Source organism: Dromiciops gliroides, chromosome 2, assembly GCF_019393635.1.
Source record: "Dromiciops gliroides isolate mDroGli1 chromosome 2, mDroGli1.pri, whole genome shotgun sequence".
Lineage (NCBI taxonomy): Eukaryota > Metazoa > Chordata > Mammalia > Microbiotheria > Microbiotheriidae > Dromiciops > Dromiciops gliroides.
The window spans coordinates 545,041,194-545,061,029 of record NC_057862.1 but is presented as its reverse complement, the minus strand read 5'-3'; the positions used below and the strand labels follow the sequence as shown (position 1 = coordinate 545,061,029).

At 40.1% G+C, this 19,836-nt stretch overlaps 1 protein-coding gene across 1 annotated transcript in view; it reads right to left on the bottom strand.

Moving 5' to 3' along the window:
- Nucleotides 1-19,836, bottom strand: part of KIF13B (kinesin family member 13B) — a 269,721-nt gene that overhangs the window by 118,110 nt on the left and 131,775 nt on the right. Inside the window, 2 exon segments of the mRNA XM_043988280.1 lie at nt 3,095-3,225; nt 15,720-15,854. Coding sequence (XP_043844215.1) covers nt 3,095-3,225; nt 15,720-15,854 — 266 coding nt within the window.

Below are 19,836 nucleotides of genomic sequence, written 5' to 3'. Positions count from 1 at the left end.
ACAGAAGAGTCTGTGTTTTTATGCTACAAGAAATAGAGCGAGTGAAGCTTCTTGATCAGAGAAGGGACAAGGTCAGACACTGTTGCATGATTCCCTCCAGATACAATCAGTAGCGGGGGAAAAGAAGTGGAGAAAAGAATGCTGAGGAGTGATCTAAGATGAAAATTAGCACAAGGCATGAAAGGCAACAGGACAAAGGGGCAAGGGATTCAAGAGGATAGAACAATATCAGGTCAAACTGGTAAACCATAGGGTCAAGACAATGAAGATAACCTACTAAGTGAGGCTAAAGCAAGATTAATGGACAAGGAAAACAGAAAGAGACTGAAGATTATGACAAGGACAAAGAACAGGATTAAGAAGAGTGAGGAAGGAGGGGAGATGGAAGCCTAGAAAAGCATAATAAGGTAAATTTCACAGTTAACGATAATGGAAGTGATAGTTATGGGTTATTCTAAGATCTAGGGTGTGACCTCTGTAGGGAAGCTGGGGGCATCCAGTAGGTCTTTGGCCTGATGCTAACTCGCCATAGAGTAGGTCTTTAGGAATGCGCAGTCAGTGACTGCACAGCCACACTGTGGCCTGTGGCTCTTCAAGGCGCTGATCCAAGGTCTTCAGCGACTGGTAGAAGCCTACTAGGGTGTGACCACTTCTATGACTGAAGATGTGGATAATAGGAACTGAGGATGCTGAGAGGCCAAGGGGCCACTGTATTATAAGTGATATCTAAATTCATTGTAATGCCATGAAGTGCCTTTAAGGAGAGGGACCTGGATGCCAGTCCATGGAAAACCATTGCAATAACCATCTGAGTAGGTTAGATGGACAAAGTGAACCTTAAAAGAAGAAAGCAATTAACTGATCACACTGGGAGGAGAAGGAAGGTACAGAGGGTAGCAAGGAGAAGATTTCGTCTTCCTGGACTCTGGGCCAGTCAGGGGACATGACAGGAACAACCTTCAGTGAAGAGGGTGGCCAAGTGTCATCTGGAGACAGCCAGGTTCCCATGAGTGTCACTCGATGGAAAGAGGGTACTTTGAAGTGATCTATTTAGGACAAGGTAGAATTTATTATTAGAGCAGGGATTCCAGAGAACAAAATAAAATAAGAGAACAAAGGAGGATTTGGACTCAGGAGGAGTGAGGTTGGGATAGCTAGGGATGAATGTTAGAGGAAAGGATTTACCTCAGCAGACAATTACTTTGGATCATGGGGATGAAAGGAACAAGATGGGAGAGTTTGTCATCCACTGGATGGGCAAGAAACTACACTGCCCTATGATAAATAGGCATGGATGTTTCAAGTGGTAGCAGCTGCTTCCTGTGCTTATCACCCTGGAGAAGGGCCAGTGCAGGGGACTGCAAGTACAAGAGGGAGTTGTAGCTAGGGCTGAGTCAGTCAGTAAATATGTGGTGAGAGGTATACACCTTCATTGGTTCAGGGAACTCTTGGGGAAGAGACTCCATCTGCCAATGTCGATCAGCAACTCTTCTGGAGCTAGCAGTGTCACTGAGTGGCCTGGGCCTCACCAGGGTCCCAGAGTCAGTATGTGTGATAGGCAGGCTTTGAATGATCTAAGACTGACCTGTCTGAAGTCTCTTCTCTATGCATGGCTCCATGTTGTGTTTCTTATGGGTTAAAAATCTCACCTTTGGTGGCCATGGGTCATTTAATCTTGCTAAGTCTCAGGTAACTCACCCAGGGGAGCCCCAAGACAGAAGATAACACACATCAGAATCTTTTCTATATTGCTTCAGACGTTTTCTCATATTTCAAATGTACTGAATGCCTACGTCATTTCACTAATTAATGGTGCTATTTTTTTTAAATGGTTTAATTTAAATTCTTAAATCATTGTGCCTTGTAAAAGGAACTGAAAAGGTCTTAGCCTTCAGATAAAACAGTGCCATCTAATGGTGAAATTCTGAAACATTTCTTTTTTAAAGTTTGAGGTCCTAAAAAACCTTTCTCTAGGGATTGTAACACCCAGCAAGTCCAACCCTGTACATTTCAGAAGTCATAAACACACACTAACTGGCATTTCTACTGCATTCAAGTAGAAAATACATTTGGTGCAGTTTTCAATATACAAACTTTTGGGGGTAGGGGGAAGGGAGAGGAGGGGGGAGAAAGGGAAGAGGAGGGTGAGAGAGGGGGGAAAGAGAGGGAGAGAGAAATTGACTACAGTTTAATTATAATAAGCAAACCTGGTAGAGAAAAAGATACAAGAATGCATTTCCTTCCTTCTTTTGCAAAGCTGGAGTACTAGTTTTGCTAAGATGGGGTTTTTTCTCTTTATTTTCTACTCTGTGTTTTAAAGGATAGTATTCTGTGTGGCAGGAAACAAAAGTGATTTAAAACAAAAATATTAATCATAGATCATAGATTTAAAGTTAGAAGGGATTTTGAGACCATCTGACCAGATTTTAAAAATTAGAAAACTGAGGCCCAGGGAGGTTAAATAACTTGCCCCAGGTCATGCAGGTAGTTGGTGGCAGAAATGGGATTTTAATCCTAGTCCTTTGATTCCAAATCTACTGGTTTAATAAAAATCAAAATTTAAAAAGCAAAAAGAGAATAAAGTAAATCAATCTCAGATCACTGATCGATTTAGTTCAGATTATTGAAAAGTTCTTTGAATAAATCTTTAACAAATTTCAATAAAAGAACTGAACAGCTACTGTTCACTTAAGGAGATGCTTCCATAGTAACTGTGTAAAACCATTAAAATCGGAACAAAAATAAATATATAACATTCATGCCCCACCTGCTTCAGAAAGAACACAGAACAACTTACAGATTTTCCAAAGATTCAACTTAAAACATGAAACAAAACAGGGCCCATTCAAAGAAGTGGCCTTTAGCCACCACAATTGGTTAGTAAAAGATAAGCAATAATTGTATCATTCAGGAAAATAAACATAAAATAGCAGTACCATCTTGAACTTCCATCCTGCAAGTGCCTGTCTTTCAAAAAAGTCAGTGATTTAAAAAAATAAAAAGCAAAAGCATGTCTAATAACCTTGCTGTTGACTGTCTTCCAATAAATAAGAAATGTAATACTAATAATGGCCATTACTGTAGAACACGATACCTGGTGTTTTTCTGAGGAGTTAGAATAACTTGGCCCTCTGGTGTGATGTCTATAATACAGTGTTCAGGCAGAATTCCCATTCCACAGAGCTGGATATCTTGGGAATTAGCTGATCCTATTAAAGTATGTTCCTAAGGAAGAATGAGATTCATGGATTAGTAAGTACAGAACAGAAATTTTAATGTCTATAAAGTCAAATCTCCTTTCACTCTATATCTTAGATAGATCCATTACTTTGGGTGCATTTGTGTCAGACCTAAGATCTCACTGATACAAGGAACTACCACTATGTAAAGTGCTATCAGTAGAGATGGGCAACTGCTATGGAGCACTTAGATCTTAAGTAAAGAGCCCAGGGTCACACCACCAACATGTGTAAGAGAGAAGACTTGAACAGCATGGAAAAAGCACTTGCCAGCTCTGAAGTCAGAGGAGCTGGGTTCATACTGCGGCCTCTGTTACTACCTCTGTGACCTCCAACAAGTCACTTAACTTGTCTGAATCAGTAAAATAAGGGCTTTGTTCCAGGCAAGTGGTCTCTGGGGGGCCCTTCCAGTTCTACTTTCTGTGATTCCAAGGTTGGCTTTCTACCTAATCCTACTATCCCAAGACTGCTTTTTGTTGGCTGAAATCTTTACAGCAAAGAGAAATATGGCGGGGGAAGGGAGAAATTCTGACTTTCTATGAGATGTAGGTTCCTTTAAAAAATTATCATCATCATGAAAATTTAGCTGAGGCATAGATAACTTTTAAACTAAAAGCTATACTTCAAAGTTATAAATTATGTAATGGGCATCAGACCATGAAAAGTCAACTACAAAGATTAAAAAGCCCCAACCCTCTGTATCATTAAGTGCAGTAACCAATATTGACTCCAGAAGAGAGAGGATGAAATGAAATGGGGAATAACAAATGCTACACATGTCGGAAGGCACGATTGCTGTGTTGGTTCCAAATGCCTTTTTTTGGTTAGGTTATATTAGAAATAACTAGTATAAAAACCAAATGTGCTCAATTGAACTCTTTAAAAAAATCATCATTGAATTAAAATGATTACTAAATCATCAACTTCAAAAAAATCTAACTTCATCTCTCACTTTCAAACATATCTACAATTTACTTTCCTCAAAGCCCCAATTCATGCCTAGAAACATTCTCTCTCGCAGCAGATAACTTCACCTCAAGACCTTGAAGTATCTGATCTCCCTCCACCAGTCCAGATGGAAAGCCATCCAAGCCTTATTCTGTGTGATCCTATGATCCTTCCTTCCATAAATCCTTTATAGAGGAACTAGCCAACGAGTCCAGATGAAATTCTTCTAGATCTTTCAACATGTAACAGAAACCAATGAAATACTGTGATGGGATCGCTATGGACTAGAGCCAGGGAGCAAAGGCTCAAGTGTCCTGGTGGCCTCCGGCTGTACTAACTTTGCTTCTGGATCACCTAAGGATACAAAAGGGACACCCACTAGGAGAAGGAGTCCTTTAGAACAAGGGCTATCTAGAGGCCCAGCAAGTCACCACAACCTCCCCTGCTGAGGGGCCTTCTCTACCCATCTAAATACCACCTCCTGGTTGAGAATTCTTTCTATGTAAAAGTAAGATATAGGGACAGCTAGGTGGCGCAGTGGATAGAGCACTGGCCCTGGAGTCAGGAGTACCTGAGTTCAAATCCGGCCTCAGACACTTAACACTTGCTAGCTGTGTGACCCTGGGCAAGTCACTTAACCCCAACTGCCTCACTAAAAAAAAAAATCCAAACCAAAAAAAAAAAAAAGATATAAATAAGTAGATCTCTTTTTGTTGATGGTTGAATATCCAAGATCAAACCACAATCACTCAAGGGCCAGACAGAATCAGGCTCAGTTTAGTCTGAGTACTCAGTCTGCACAGTCCTAGCTCTTGCTATGTGATTGGCCCCTTTCCTTTTGTAGTCATGCATTTCCTTTATGATGACTTTCTGGATCCATGAAATCTACCGCAGACTTGGCTAAAAAGACAGACTAGTATGAGCTCCCTTAAACATCCTTATTTCAAATGAACAAAACATACACTTATTAGATTATTATGAACAACAATAACAAAACAGCTGAAACTGGACCCTGCAAAATAATAACCAAGTTTGGCCTCAAAGAAGAAATATCAGAAGATACCTCAACCTCTCCATCCTTTGCAGAGGCAGAGGTATACGGGTATGAAAAGGTGCATATATAACATCAAACTTTTTTGATATGTTGGTTAGTTTTATGGAACTTTTCCCTTTTTTATTATAAGGGTGGCTTTCTAGAAGGAAAGAGGGGAAGAGATACATACAATGGTGAATATAGCTGCTATAAAAACAAAAGTATCAATGAAAATTTATTTTTTTCAAATAGCTCATTATGTGCTAAGCACTGGGTATATAAAAACAAAACAAGCACAGTCCTAATTCAGCCTCAAGAAGCTTCTATTCCAACAAAGAGAGACAACACAGAGAGAGGAGTGGTAGCCAGGGAAGGGTAGGGCCATGGCAGATCACAGGGATAGAGAGCAGAACAGTGGAGCAATCTGTTGCTTATACCGTGGATCCTAGTTCTTAAAACAAGAGGTAGAAAGCAGGAATGGTAAATGTGGCAGCAAGATGGATGACTTAGTTGGGTGCACACATCTATCGCCAGCTCTGTACTTCACTGACATCTTATCCATTCTCCAGGCTCAACTGCTCTCTTCTCAAAGCTAATCCTTCCACTGATATAATAAATTTGACCCTTTTTTTTGGCATGTCAAATCTACAAGTGGTTTCTTTGTCTTCAGCATCCTTTCTTTACCATGAGCTTCATTCCCAGGCTCAAATCTGCTTTGATCTCTTCTACTTTTGAAAGACAAGTACAAAAATCATTTGACCACTTAGGCTCCGATCTTCCTTTCGTGGCCAAATACTTTGAATATGTGATCTTGAACACTGATTTTACTTCCTATGCATCTATTACCCCTGTAATACGGACAGTCTCTTTTGAGTTCTGTGACACTGGTTTTCTGGTTGTTTAATCTCTGTTTCCTTGGTATGCTTCTCATTTTCCTCTCCCCTTCTAACTGGGGGTATCATGCAGGGCTATGACTATAGTATTCTCCTCTTTTCTCTATATATTCATTTACAAGAAGAACTACATATACATTCCCATTACTTCATATAATAGCTCCAAGCAGATCCCAGGTACTATCAGTGTGACCCTGGGCAAGAATTTAATCTTTATCAGCTTCCATTTCTTCATCTGTAAAATGAGAGATTTGGACTGAATGACCTCTAAAGTCCCATTCTAGTTCTTAGTCCATGATCCCAGGGCCCATTCAGAAAGTGAAGCAGGGCAGCCCTGAATCTAAATGCCTTCAGAATTCCTTCCTAATCTGATCTTGCCCTATGCAATTAACTTTATTTCCCATACTCCCCCACACCCTCTCCTCCATTCCCAGAACATTGTAATATTGATAAAGTGCTTAATACAGTGTCTGTCACGTAATAGGCATTTAATAAATGTTTGTCCCTTTCTTCCTCCCTCAACCTTCCTAATTCTTTGCACTTAGTCATGCTGCTTCCCCTGCCTGAAATAACCTCTCTCTTCCCCTCAATCTAAACTTTACTTATCCTTCAAGACTCACTTTAAATCCTACTTCCTTTGACACTTTCTCCAGCCTACAATCATTAAACATTCATTCAATCAACAAGAATTTACTGCTCTCTCTCCTTGTTCTAAACACATTCAAGTCAACAAGCATTTATGGAACAGGCACACTGCTGGGGATACAAAGAAAGGCAAAAACAGTTCCTGCCCTCAAGGTCTCACAATCTAATGGGGAGAGACTACACACAAGCAACCAGAGGTCATCTCAGAGGGAAGGCATAAGCATTAATAGAGATGAGAAAGGTTTCTTGTAGGAGATAAGATTTTATCTGTGACTTGAAAGAAGCCAGGGAAGCCAGGAAGTGGGACCAGGAGGGAGACATTTCCAGCCAGCGAAAAGGCAGTATCTTATTCAGGGAACAGCAAGAAGACCCATCTCACTGGATCACTAAAGAGTGTATGTGGGGGCTGGGAGTGGAGGGAGAAAATCAAATGTAAGACTAGATAGGAAGAGGCTGGGGTGTGATGGGCTGTAAAAATCAAATAGGATTTTATATTCATTCTTGGAGATAACAGGGTGCCTCTGGAACTTACTGAATAAGGGAATGACAAGCACAGAAATGCCACTTCAGGAAGATCATTTTGATAGCTGAATGGAGGGTAGACTAGAGTTGGGAGAGATCTGAGGCAGGGAGATCAACCAGCAGGCTACTGCAATCATCCAAGCATAAGGTGATGAGGGCGGCAGCAGTGTTATAGGAGAGAAAGGGGCATATACAAGAGCTGTTATAAAAGTAATTAAAACAGAAAGGATTTAGCAACAGATGTGAATATGGGAAGTGAGTGAGGAACTGAAGGTGACATCTAGGTTACAAGCCTGGGTCACTGAGGGGATGGTGGTAATACTCTACAACGGTGATGTCAAACTGAGGTAAAAACAGGCTACATATTGACTTAGAAACCACAAATTACCATTATGTTTTACTGTCTTTTTATTTATTTTGTCAAACATTGCCCAATTACATTTTAATCTGGTTCCTACCATACAGAGGAATCAAGATTCACAATTCTGTTATACAATTCCTAGACTGTAATAAAAAAAGGAAGATGGGGAGGGGAGGGGTGATGAATTTTGTTTTGGACATGGTGAGTTTAATATGCTATAAGACATTTGTTTTGATATATCCAATAGGCAGTTGGAAATTCAACGCTAAAGGCCAGAGGTTAGAAGAGCTGGATATGTAGATCTGAAAATCCTTTGCATAGAGATGATAATTGGAATCTGACAAGATCTCCAAGCCAAAAAATATAGCTGGAGGAAAGGGGCCAAGAGAGACAACTGAGGAACACCCATGGTTAGAAGAAGGCATGACCTGAATGAAATCCAGCAAAGGAGACTAAAAAAGATCAGACAAGTGGGAGGATAACCAGGAGAGAGCAGTGTCAAAGAAATTTAGAGGGAAGAGTGTATTAAGAATTAGAAAAGAACATGATTAATCACGTGAAAGGCTGAAGAGAGGCATAAAGAATGAGGACTGAGATATATCTGGCAGCTAAAAGATCATTGATAACTTTGAAGAGAGCAGTTTCACTTGGAAGCCAGACTGCAGAAAAAAAGAGGAGAAGAAAGGAAGTGGAGGCACCAATTGCAGACTCACTTCTCACGGAGTTTGGTTACAAAAGGGAGGAAAGATACAGGATGGCTGCCATTGCGGATGGGCGCATCAAGGGAGGGTGTTTTTGAGCATGGGGGAGACATGTACATGTTTGTAGGCAACAAGGAAACAGGCAGTAGGAGATAAGGAAAATTAGTGAGAGTAGGGATGAGCATGGGGACAATCTGCTGGAGAACCCAGGATGGAATGGGGTTACTTACAGACCTACTATCTATAGAACAAGTTCTACAGTTATCTCCTCTGATACTGCCACCACTCTAGGACATGCTCTCATCACATCACACCTTGACTACTGCAATAGCCTGCAGTCCACCTGCCTGCCAGCCTCAAGGCTCTCCCCCCTCCAATCCATCCTTCATTCAGCCACAAAAATGATTTTCCTAAAGTGCAAGTCTGATCATATCACACACCACCCTCCCCAACCCTGCCATAGACTCCTGTGGCTTCCTATGGCCTCCAGAAACAAATGCAAAATGCTCTGTCAGCCGTTCAAAGCCCTTCATAATCTAGCCTACTCCCACCTTTCCAGTCTTCTTATACCTTACTCTCCACCACATTCTCTTCCATCCAGTGACACTGGCCTCTTGGCAGTTCCACCAACAACACCAACTCCAGGTGTTCTTTTTGACTGTCCCCCATGAATGGAACACTCACCTTTCTGCGCTCTAACTACTGACCTCCCTGGCTTCCTTTAAGTCCCAACTAAAACCCCACCTTCTATAGAAAGTCCCACTTATTCCATTGCCTTTCTCCTGTTGATTATTTCTTATGTATCCTGTACATAGCTAGTTTTGTTTGCAGGTTATCTTTCCTACTAAACTGTAGGGGCTGTCTTTTGCTTCTTTTTGTATCCCTAGAGCTTAGCACAGTGCCTGGCATATAACAAACACTTAATAAATGTTAGTTTATTGACTGATTAATGCTTTTGTCTTCATGTTACCTTCAACTCCCCAACTAGATTGTGGGAAGGGATCCCAGCTCACTTGCTAAGTAGCATCTTAGAAGGAATCACACAATTCTTATGGAAGACTGCTTAAACAAAAGAAGTTACAGAGATAGCTAGCTATAAGCCAACTGTTACTAGGTTGAAGTGAATTCAACAAATGCCATAAACATTTCTTAAATGCCTACTATGTGAATATACTCAGTCACATGATAAATATAGGAAGAAGAAACAAAATATGGTCCCTGACCTCAAGGAGTTATAATCTACTGGTGAAGAGAAAAATATACCAATTACAATGAATGGCATGAATAATTCAAGGAGAAAAATCTTGCTTATAGATGATGAGTATCACAAAAAGCTTTATTAGTGAATTGATCCCTAAGGTAAGGTGGGAAGAAGGAAGAATTTGAAAGATTGAGATTTGAGGAGAAACCCTTCTAGGAATGGGAAATTGTGCATATAAAAGCAAAAAGGTTGGAAAGGTCAAAGTGAGATGGGGAAAAGCAAATAATCCAGTTTGCCTACAATCTGAAGAATCAAACCAAACAAGTTAGCACTCAGAGAATGCTGAAGGCAGAAGAGAATCTTGTTTATTCATACAAAGCTATTTATGAGCAATCCTAACCCTTGTCCCCAGTCCTCTCCTTAGCACTGTGGGGGAATCTGGCAGAAACATAAGTCAACACACAGCTCATGACTGAAGTTCTGGGCTCATACTTGTGTTCATCTCAAGTGTCTCTCTCAACACTCTGTGGCCTATATCCTTAGCCCAAAAGTCTCCTCTCCAGGAATGTCTGAGTTCTACTTCACCCATCCCCAGGATTTTTCCTAGATGCTGCAGACTTTTATCTTACTTCAAGTGAGCTCATCTGTTAGGAAATGAGGCAACCAATAAGCCTTTCGAAGATGCTACTTTTTGGACTAGGATCTATGATTTTATCAGTAATGAGACAAATAAGGGAGCTTTTTTTTTTTTTAGTGAGGCAATTGGGGTTAAGTGACTTCCCCAGGGTCACACAGCTAGTAAGTGCTAAGTGTCTGAGGCCGGATTTGAACTCAGGTACTCCTGACTCCAGAGCCAGTGCTCTATCCACTGCGCCATCTAGCTGCCCCCAATAAGGGAGCTTTAAAAAAAAAAAAATCCAATGTCTATTAGAACTTGTTCTGCACTTTACAATCCTAGAGAACTGGCTTGAGCACTCAGAGAGTATATGATCCACCCAGGATCACACAACCTATGTCACAGGCAAGACATGACCTAAGGTTTTCCAGATTCTAAGACCAGTTCTCTTCCTGCTATGCCAGGCTGCCTCTCATTCTGAACATAAATGTATTACAAAAACAGACAAGGCTATCATATGTGTCCTCAAACCTGAATCCAGTAAGAAGAAGCAAACTACACTATAATTTTTAGTGCCATGCCTCTTGGGCTGCTGGCAGCCATCCATCTCTCTTAGCTGCCACTGTTTGTCACCACCTCTGTTGCTGATGTCCAAGTTTGAGCCTTCATGCTCTTTTGTGACCTGGTCAGTTCTTGTCTTATCTTTCACGGTGATTCTTCTGCTCCCTTCTTTTTTCCCCCCAATCATTACCAATGCTCTATGAACTCTGCTATGGACATTCAGACAATAGCCTTCTGGGAAGCATGTGTCTTTACGTTCCTGCAATAAGTGACTACAAAACAAAAGAGGGAAAGGGAAAAGAAGAAGAGAAAAAAATCATCTCTATAACATCTCCCCCCCTGAAGTTGTGGATGGCTTCTCGTTTTGATTTTAAAGACTGGGTTTCTCTATCTCTCCCTAGCTAAAAGAACAGTGGTCACACAGAGGGCCCATCACAATACAGATCAGCGCAACAGTTTTCTCCAGCTCTCCTCCTGAGACAGCCACAGGGCCCTTCTCTCGTCATAGATCACCCTATGGGCACCAGATTTAGCATGGGCACCAATCAGTTTCAGTCCTGCTGTAGCTTGGAATTCCAGAAATCAACCAGCCTCAGCCTCCATCAGTAGCAAAGATTATACAGGCTTGTGCCAACACACGTAGCTCCTCTTGAATTGTACTGATACTTTTTATTTTTACAGAGTAATTTCCTGAAATGCCCCCTATTAATCAACAAGCACCACCTCATGTACCCTCCTTTGTAAGAAAGAAAAACAGTTAAGTAAAAGCAGCAGGCACAGAGGTGGTGCTGGATAACACATGCAACATTCTGTCCCTATGATCAATCACTTCTGTTGAAAGGTGGTAAGTATGTTTTATCAACTGTTCTCTAGGACTACCAGGGGTTAATACCACTAATCACTCTGGATGACTGTTACTACTATTTTCATTTACAGTATTCATAAAAATATTTTGTACATATTGTTTTCCTGATTCCTACTTGGTATCAGTTCATAACATTTTTCTTGCACTTCTCTAAATTCCTTATATATTTTTAATGTTTTTAAATGCTTAAATGAAATACAAAAAAAAAAAATACAAAGAAGACCAATTATATTGAAATACAATTATCAAGGGGCAGCTAGGTGGCGCAGTGGATAAAGCACCAGCCCTGGATTCAGGAGGACCTGAGTTCAAATCCGGCCTCAGACACTTGACACTTACTAGCTGTGTGACCCCGGGCAAGTCACTTAACCCCGGCTGCCCCGCAAAAAAAAAAAAAAAAAAAAAAAAAAAAAGGAAAAAAGAAAAAAAAGAAATACAATTATCAAAATACATTTGTTCAAAGTTCACAGGCTCATAGAACTCTTCCCCCCCCCCCCAGGCAATGGGGGTTAAGTGACTTGCCCAGGGTCACACAGCTAGTAAGTGTCAAGTATCTGAGGCCGGATTTGAACTCAGGTACTCCTGAATCCAGGGCCGGTGCTTTAACCACTGCGCCATCTAGCTGCCCCACTCATAGAACTCTTAACCTAAAGGGACATGTTTGGCATCTATAAATGACTCAAAGAATAATTACATATGAATTATCCAAAAGGTATCAGTCATATCAATTCTCACCTTGGAATATCCCTCTGCCATGTTGGTCCCCTCCTCCCATTAGTGAGTTCTTTCTGGGGCTTCTATTTTGAGGGGACAAGGCCAGCCATGCTTCATTGCATCCTTATAGACTGTGCTTCTGACTCTCCAAACTTTGCCACTATCCTTTGGTCCTTCTCACCCTGAAACTTACCACCAACCATGCCAGCCCCCTTCTCCCATTTTAAGTTCTTTCCAAGGTCTCCATTTTGTGGGACCAGCCCAGGCTGGCCTTACATTGTTCTCCTTCTAGCTGTGTTAACTCTCTGCACTTCACTACTACCCGTACCCCATGCAAGTGGTTGTGAGCTAACAATATTAACTATCAAAGTACACAAAGGGCAGCTGCCTTTCCCCTACAAGTGAAGGTTTGCCTTCAGATGGAGGTATGCTGCAGAGGGAATAAGCTGTTTGAGGGAAATGCTGAATCATGCAACCGGAGCCATCATCCTGCACACATCCTTCCCTGTCTTCCTCCTGGAGCTCCCCTTGTTCTCCTGGTTGCTGCTCATGATCAAGTTCCAAGGAAAGAAAGACATCCCACTAGTACAAAAGCAAGAGTAGTTCTTGGATCAGTCACCATCTCCAACCCTGACTTCTTAGTAAGGGAATGTCTTACTTGGTTACAAAAAATGTACAGAGATTTCTTGATTCATTAGGCAAGTTCAAGGATCTCCAGTAAGTGATTCAGAACAGCTGCTGGAGTTGACTGTGCCTTCCTGCCTGGTGATGGGTAGCATATAGCTTCATAACTGCCCTTAGAGCACAGAATAAGATGGAATGCAACATGACCTTGCATTCAACTCTATGGCATGTCTGTCCAAGTAAATCTCTTTTAGATATGGAAGGGAGTTTGGTCTGACTATGTAAGAGTTATAGAATAGGGAGATGTCAGAGTATGGAAGAGACATCAAAAGAGACAATCATGTTGTCCAACTCTTTTATTTTAAAGATGAGGAAAACGAGACTTAGAGACCATAGGTCATGTGCCCAAAATGGGTCAACTATTCAGTGGCTGAAAGATGGAATCTAAATGAAGGAGGGCTGAAATGAAAAAAATCTTGCAACACACCACTTCCTAATCTCTTTACTGAACTAAAAATTTCCTGGACTGAAGTCATCTTTGTCAACTTGCTATGTCATGAAAATATCTTTTCATGAGTTTAACTTAAAATCCAAGAAAGCAACACTATCTCAAATGCTGCCAAGATTGGGCTGGACACACAGACGGAAACAGAATCCAAACACCTACATACAAGATGACTGGAAATATTTTGATTCCTTTCCAAAAGTCTATAAACAGTGTCTTTGTTTAATTCTTTTAAAAGTATTTAGAGCAGAAATGAGTCAGGGTTTTTTCTTATTCTGTGCTCTTATTTGCATTATGTGACATCAAAAAGAAAAATAATGCATTCTTCTGAGAAATAAAAAAGGTTAAGTGATTTATGTACTAATACAAAAAGTCTCTAAAAGCAACTGAATGCAATTGTAAACGGAAATTTCTGTCATATTGCCTTTAAAAGGAGTAGAACAATGTTATAATATGAAAGTAGAGAGACACAAGAATAAGACCTGTTAGAGAGTCATCTTGTAATGGTGATAGAGATGCACTATATATCATTAATTATGTGGAAGGCATGACATAAACAACATCATAACCATAGGATCATGGATTTAGAGATGGAAGAGACTTCTAGAAGTCATCCAGTTCACTCTTCTCATTTTAAAAATGAGAAAACAGAGGTCCAAAGAGGTTAAGGGAGTTACCCAAAGAAATACAGGAAGTCAATCAGTGAACATAAGCACCTACTATGTGCCAGGCACTGTGCTATGTGTGAAGGATACAAAAAAAAAAAAGGCAAAACAACAGTTTCTACTCCCATGGAGCTCACAGGGGTAGGTAAACTGAAAATAACTATGTACAAACTAGATGTATATAAGATCAATTGGAGCTAATTTCAGAGGGAAGGCACGTGGAGAAATGATAGGACCTGAACTTTGGATTTATGGGGATAGGAGAGACTAAGGAGTTATGGATGACACCTAAGTTGTGAGTCAAATGACTAGGAGAATGAAAGTACCCTCAATAATAATAGGGAAGAGAGGAAGTCTTGGAGGAAAAAATAATGAGTTCACTTTTAGGAATGTTGAGTTTAAGATGTCAATGGAGCATCCAGTTCAAGATGTCTAAAGGCATTTGGAAAGTAAGAATGGAGGACAGGACAGAGATCAGAAATGGACAAGTAGATCTGAGAGTCATTTGCCTGGATATGATCACTGAATCCAAGGGAAATGATGAGATCCAGTAAGTAGAGGAGCCAGGATTCAAAATCAGATCTTCAGATGCCAAATCAAGCCCTGTTTCTACTGATTTTTTAACTATTCCATTGTAGAGTTTTAGTGTATTAGATGACATTGTATTTAACTCCTTAAAATGAAACACCTTCCATCAAGGAAACTGTGGTAAACAATGATTAAGATGTCTTAAATTTGTCCTTCATCATAGACATTTTTCTGAAACATAATTTGCTATTGTTTTCTAACATGAGGCCCTTACTATGTAAGTTTATCATTCCTACTATAAATAATGTTAGTTAGACTCATAACATGCCACCTCTACTGAACAAAATAATCACCATCTGTAGTATCCATAATCTTCTGAAACTCATAAGCCAGAAAACATTAGGGTCATTCAACCCTAAAATAGTGACTACAAATACAGTGGTGGGTCCTCAGCTCTGTAGATTCAGGAACTTGATTTTAAGGAGGATTCTGCTATGGACGCAACATACTATTTAATAGTTTATGGCTTCCTGTTTCCACCATTAACTAAACCCCAGACAAAGAAAGAAACTAAATGCAAGAGTACGGTGTGTTCTATATACTACCTAATGTAGGATCTAAGATCACAAGATTTAGAGTGGGAAGGGACATTAAAGATCGTATAGTTTAGGAACTAATTACACTGAAGTACAGTCATCAAAATATTGAGAACACAAGAATAAAAATCCCAAGAACAGAACTCAGGATCTCGTCCAATGCCTTCATTTTCAAGATGAGAAAACTGAAATGTAAAAAGTTTAAAGGATGTAGACAATAACTTCTCAAGGAAGCTACTTGTTGTTTAGTCATTTCAGACAAGCCCGACTCTTCATGACCCCATTTAGGGTTTTTCTGGCAAAGATACAAGAGAGGTTGGCCATTTCCTTCTCCAGCTCATTTTACAGATGAGGAAACTGGGGCAAACAGGGTTAAGTGACTTGCCCAGGGTCACACAGCTAGTAAAAGTCGGAGGCCAGCTTTGAGCTCATGAAGATGAGACAGCCCGTGTTATGACTCTATCCTATTGCGATAAATAAACTGAAAAGTAAATTATTTTACCTTTAAATAGTAAACCAGGAGCTCATTTAGGGCAGGATCAGCATTCAGATTGACAAGAAAACATTTATTATCCCCAACTTTGATTCCTGACGACTGAAGAGATATTCCAAGACTCTCAAGCTGTTTCTGTCGTTCCTGGAAGGATATTCAAGAAATATTAATGCTACAAGTTTTAAGATTTTGAGAACATACAGAATATAGAAGACATCGCTAAACTGAATACATGAACAATTTACATATAAATTTATTTTTAAAAGCACATTATAAACAGTAGCCCAAATACTACACTGGGCTCTCTCCTATTGTGACCATATAATAACGAGCACTTGTTACTGCTACTCTCACTTATTGTGTTAATGAATGAGTATGCTCATATGTGCATTTCTTAATATACAAAATTACATGTCCATATGTGAAGGAGTCTGTATACCACAGTATGTCTTATGTGCATACATTTTCCAGACGAGATTATTTCTATGTATATATAAGTGTGAGAGAAGGAATATATATGTTTGATCCATGTCATATATCTATTCCCTCAGCACATGTCTAAAAACACCTTTAGTACTTGTCTCATGGGGTCACTAGGGAGTACAAGTAAGATAATACATGTAAAGTCAGACATCATTATCACTAATAAAAGTAGTTATGTGGAGCAAGGATACAGCTAGATCTTAGTGTGGGTGGCTAAGTGCAAATGGTGGGCTTCTACCATCAGCTCTGCTTTCCACAGACACATCAGCAGGCCTCCAAATGCTAACCTGCACCTTTCCTTGTGTTTGAGCATCTACTGTCATTAAAATAATTATTAACTAAAAGCTCCAACAGGGAGCAGTGTTGTTCAGTTGTTTTTTCTGCAGTGTCTAACTATCTGTGACCCCACACTTCGGGGTTTCTTGGCAAAGATACTAGAGTGGTTTGTTATTTCCTTCTTCAAGTCATCTTACAGAATAGGAAACAGAGCCAAGCAGAGTTAAGTGACTTCCTCAAGGTCACACAGCCACTTAGTGTCTGTCTAGGTAGTTAGCTGGACCTGAACTCAGGAAGATGAGTGTTCCTGATTCCAATCTCAGTGCTCTATCCACTGTGCCACCTAGCTGCTCCAGTGGGGTAGTAGGCAGCTGCGAAAAGTACAAATAAGTGAATGAGAAAAGAAATTATCTCAAAAATTATTTGTGATAAATTCACATCAGAGAATAAAGCTCAAGATGCTTACTTATGCAGTCCTCCTGAAAGTCATTTTAAATTCAATACACTGCAGACTGGAAAAGCTGTCAGTATGCTTGATTTACAATTTCCACGAGTTGATATATGGATTTGGTCAATCCTAAAAGACATGGGGTTATTTTTTGGTCTGCATACCTCACATAGTGCCTGGCTAAGAGAAGGCACTTAATAAATCCTTCCTCCACCCTCTGAGAATCTTGCTTCATTACTGAAAACACTGAGATCTTTCACTGATAGTGCCATCTTCCTACTTCTTCATCTCACCTCACTCACATCACCCCTATCTCACATGAAAGTGGCCCTTCTCTTTGCCAAGTAAAATTCTATGTGTACCCTTGATCCCATTACACACAGTCCTGTCTAGCACATTGTTCTCTCTAGCATCTCCACTCTTTCTCATGGCTAAGCTCCTTGAAAAAGACTTCTTCAGGGGCAGCTAGGTGGCACAGTGGATAAAGCACTGGCCCTGGACTCAGGAGGACCTGAGTTCAAATCTGACCTCAGACACTTGACACTTACTAGCTGTGTGACCCTGGGCAAGTCACTTAACCCCCATTGCCCGCCAAAAAAAAAAGACTTCTTCAATGCATTTTCTCCACTTCTCTCATTCTTTTCTGCAGTCTGGCTTCCATCTTCATCATTCAACTATAATTGCTCTCTCCAAAGTTAACTGTGATGTCTTAATTGTAAAATTGAATTGGCCTTTCTCTACCTTCATCCTTCTTGCCCTCTCTGCAGGTTTTTTTGGCTTTATTACTTCTGAGGGCATGTCCTCTCTGCTTTGGCTTCTTTCTCTTTTCTTTTCTTTTTTTTTGCACGGGGCAATGAAGGTTAAGTGACTTGCCCAGGGTCACACAGCTAGTTGTAATTGTAATTGACAATTAGATGGTCATTGAAATGTGGGAAGGATTAACACTACAGTGGAAGGAACCAAACCTGAACTATCAAGAAGAAAAATTTAAAGTATCCTAATCTGAAGTTTTCATTAATGTGAAAGAGAAACCTTCATCAGCCATTCACTCTCCAGTATGAAACAGTATACTGCTCATCCGTCTCTAGACAAGGACAAGAGTGAAAGGCCCTAACTGATTCAAATTAGTCAGATTAGGCTAATGATCCAAGTGAGAGAAGGAAGAAGTCTCTTTTTCCTTTGTCTTTTAAGTTGCAGATGGGGCAGCTAGGTGGTGCAGTGGATAGAGCACCAGCCTTGGAATCAGAAGGACCTAAGTTCAAATTTAGCCTCAGCCACTTACTAGCTGTGTGACCCTGGCCAAGTCACTTAACCCTAATTGCCTCCCTCCACAAACCCCGTCCCCCCAAATGCCCACAGGATTGATTGGTATACTAGTCATATAAATAACATCCTTTGATTCTAAAAATGAATTACTGTAGTAAATGTGTTATGATGTGTTGTGTTAATTTTTCTGGAGAAATCCTCATTTGAAAAGCAAAATATATACATAAGAAAGAACAAGATATTTGCATGCTCTGTCACTCTTCTTTTTTTTTTTTTTTTTTTTTTTGCAGGCAATAGGGGGTTAAGTGACTTGCCCAGGGTCACACAGCTAATAAGTGTCAAGTGTCTGAGGCCGGATTTGAACTCAGGTACTCCTGAATCCAGGGCTGGTGCTTTAACCACTGCGCCATCTAACTGCCCCTCTGTCACTCTTCTTAACACAAATACACATAAAATACATCCAGATAAGCCTTTTCAGGAAAAGTCTAGCACTAGCCAGAGCAACTCAAAAGAAGTATCATGGGGCAGCTAGGTGGCGTAGTGGATAGAACACCAGCCCTGAAGTCAGGAGTACCTGAGTTCAAATCCGGCCTCAGACACTTAACACTTACTAGCTGTGTGACCCTCGGCAAGTCACTTAATCCCAATTGCCTCACCAAAAAAAAAAAAAAAAAAGAAGTATCTAGTTATCATTGAGAAAAACACAACATACACACACACACACACACACACACAGATAAACACAACACCACACAAAAAGGGAAAAACTATAACTGTTTAGGGAAATTTTCCTTAGTTTTCACTAATGCTGAAGATGCATTAATAACAACTGTTGACATCAATTTAGTGTCTTATAGAAGCAACAGTCATATTTCAAAAATTCAAAAGTAAATCTCACAGGAAAAGTGTCTTGCAAAGTATTTCCATCAAGTTAAAAAAAAAATAAGGATCCGTTCTGTATAGTCTTTTATCATGACCCCCTCCCCCTATCATGATCATTAACATAAAACAAAGATGTAAAGGAACCTGGTTAATATTCAATAGCATGTACAAAATCAATGATATGCCTACAAAAATTATGTCATTTACAAAAAGTGTAAGAAAAGGTGTCCAAACAAAATAGCTAGCCATTTCCAGATGTTCTAATCTCACATTCCACCATTATGTCCCTCTGAATCCTTTGCTCCTGACAAGGCTGGTTTAGTCACTGTTTTCCACACATGACTTTATTCATTCCCTCCCCACTTTCTTTTACCTATCCAAATCCTAGTTATCCTTCAATATTTAGGTTAAGTCAAGTGCCTTCACAGTCACTGATCATTCTATCCTTTGAAATCCTATAAAACTTACTATCTATCCCACATATAACTGTCATGGTAACTTTACATATATTCTTAGCTCAGTGAAACTGCCAAGTCATCAAAGGTAGGGACATTGTTTGTTGCATATTCTACATCAGAGGTGTCAAACTTGTGGCCCAATCCAGATTAAGATATAATTGGAGGGGGCAGCTAGGTGGCACAGTGGATAAAGCACTGGCCCTGGATTCAGGAGGACCTGAGTTCAAATCTGACCTCAGATACTTGACACTTACTAGCTGTGTGACTCTGGGCAAGTCATTTAACCTTCAATGCCCCGCAAAAAATTAAAAAA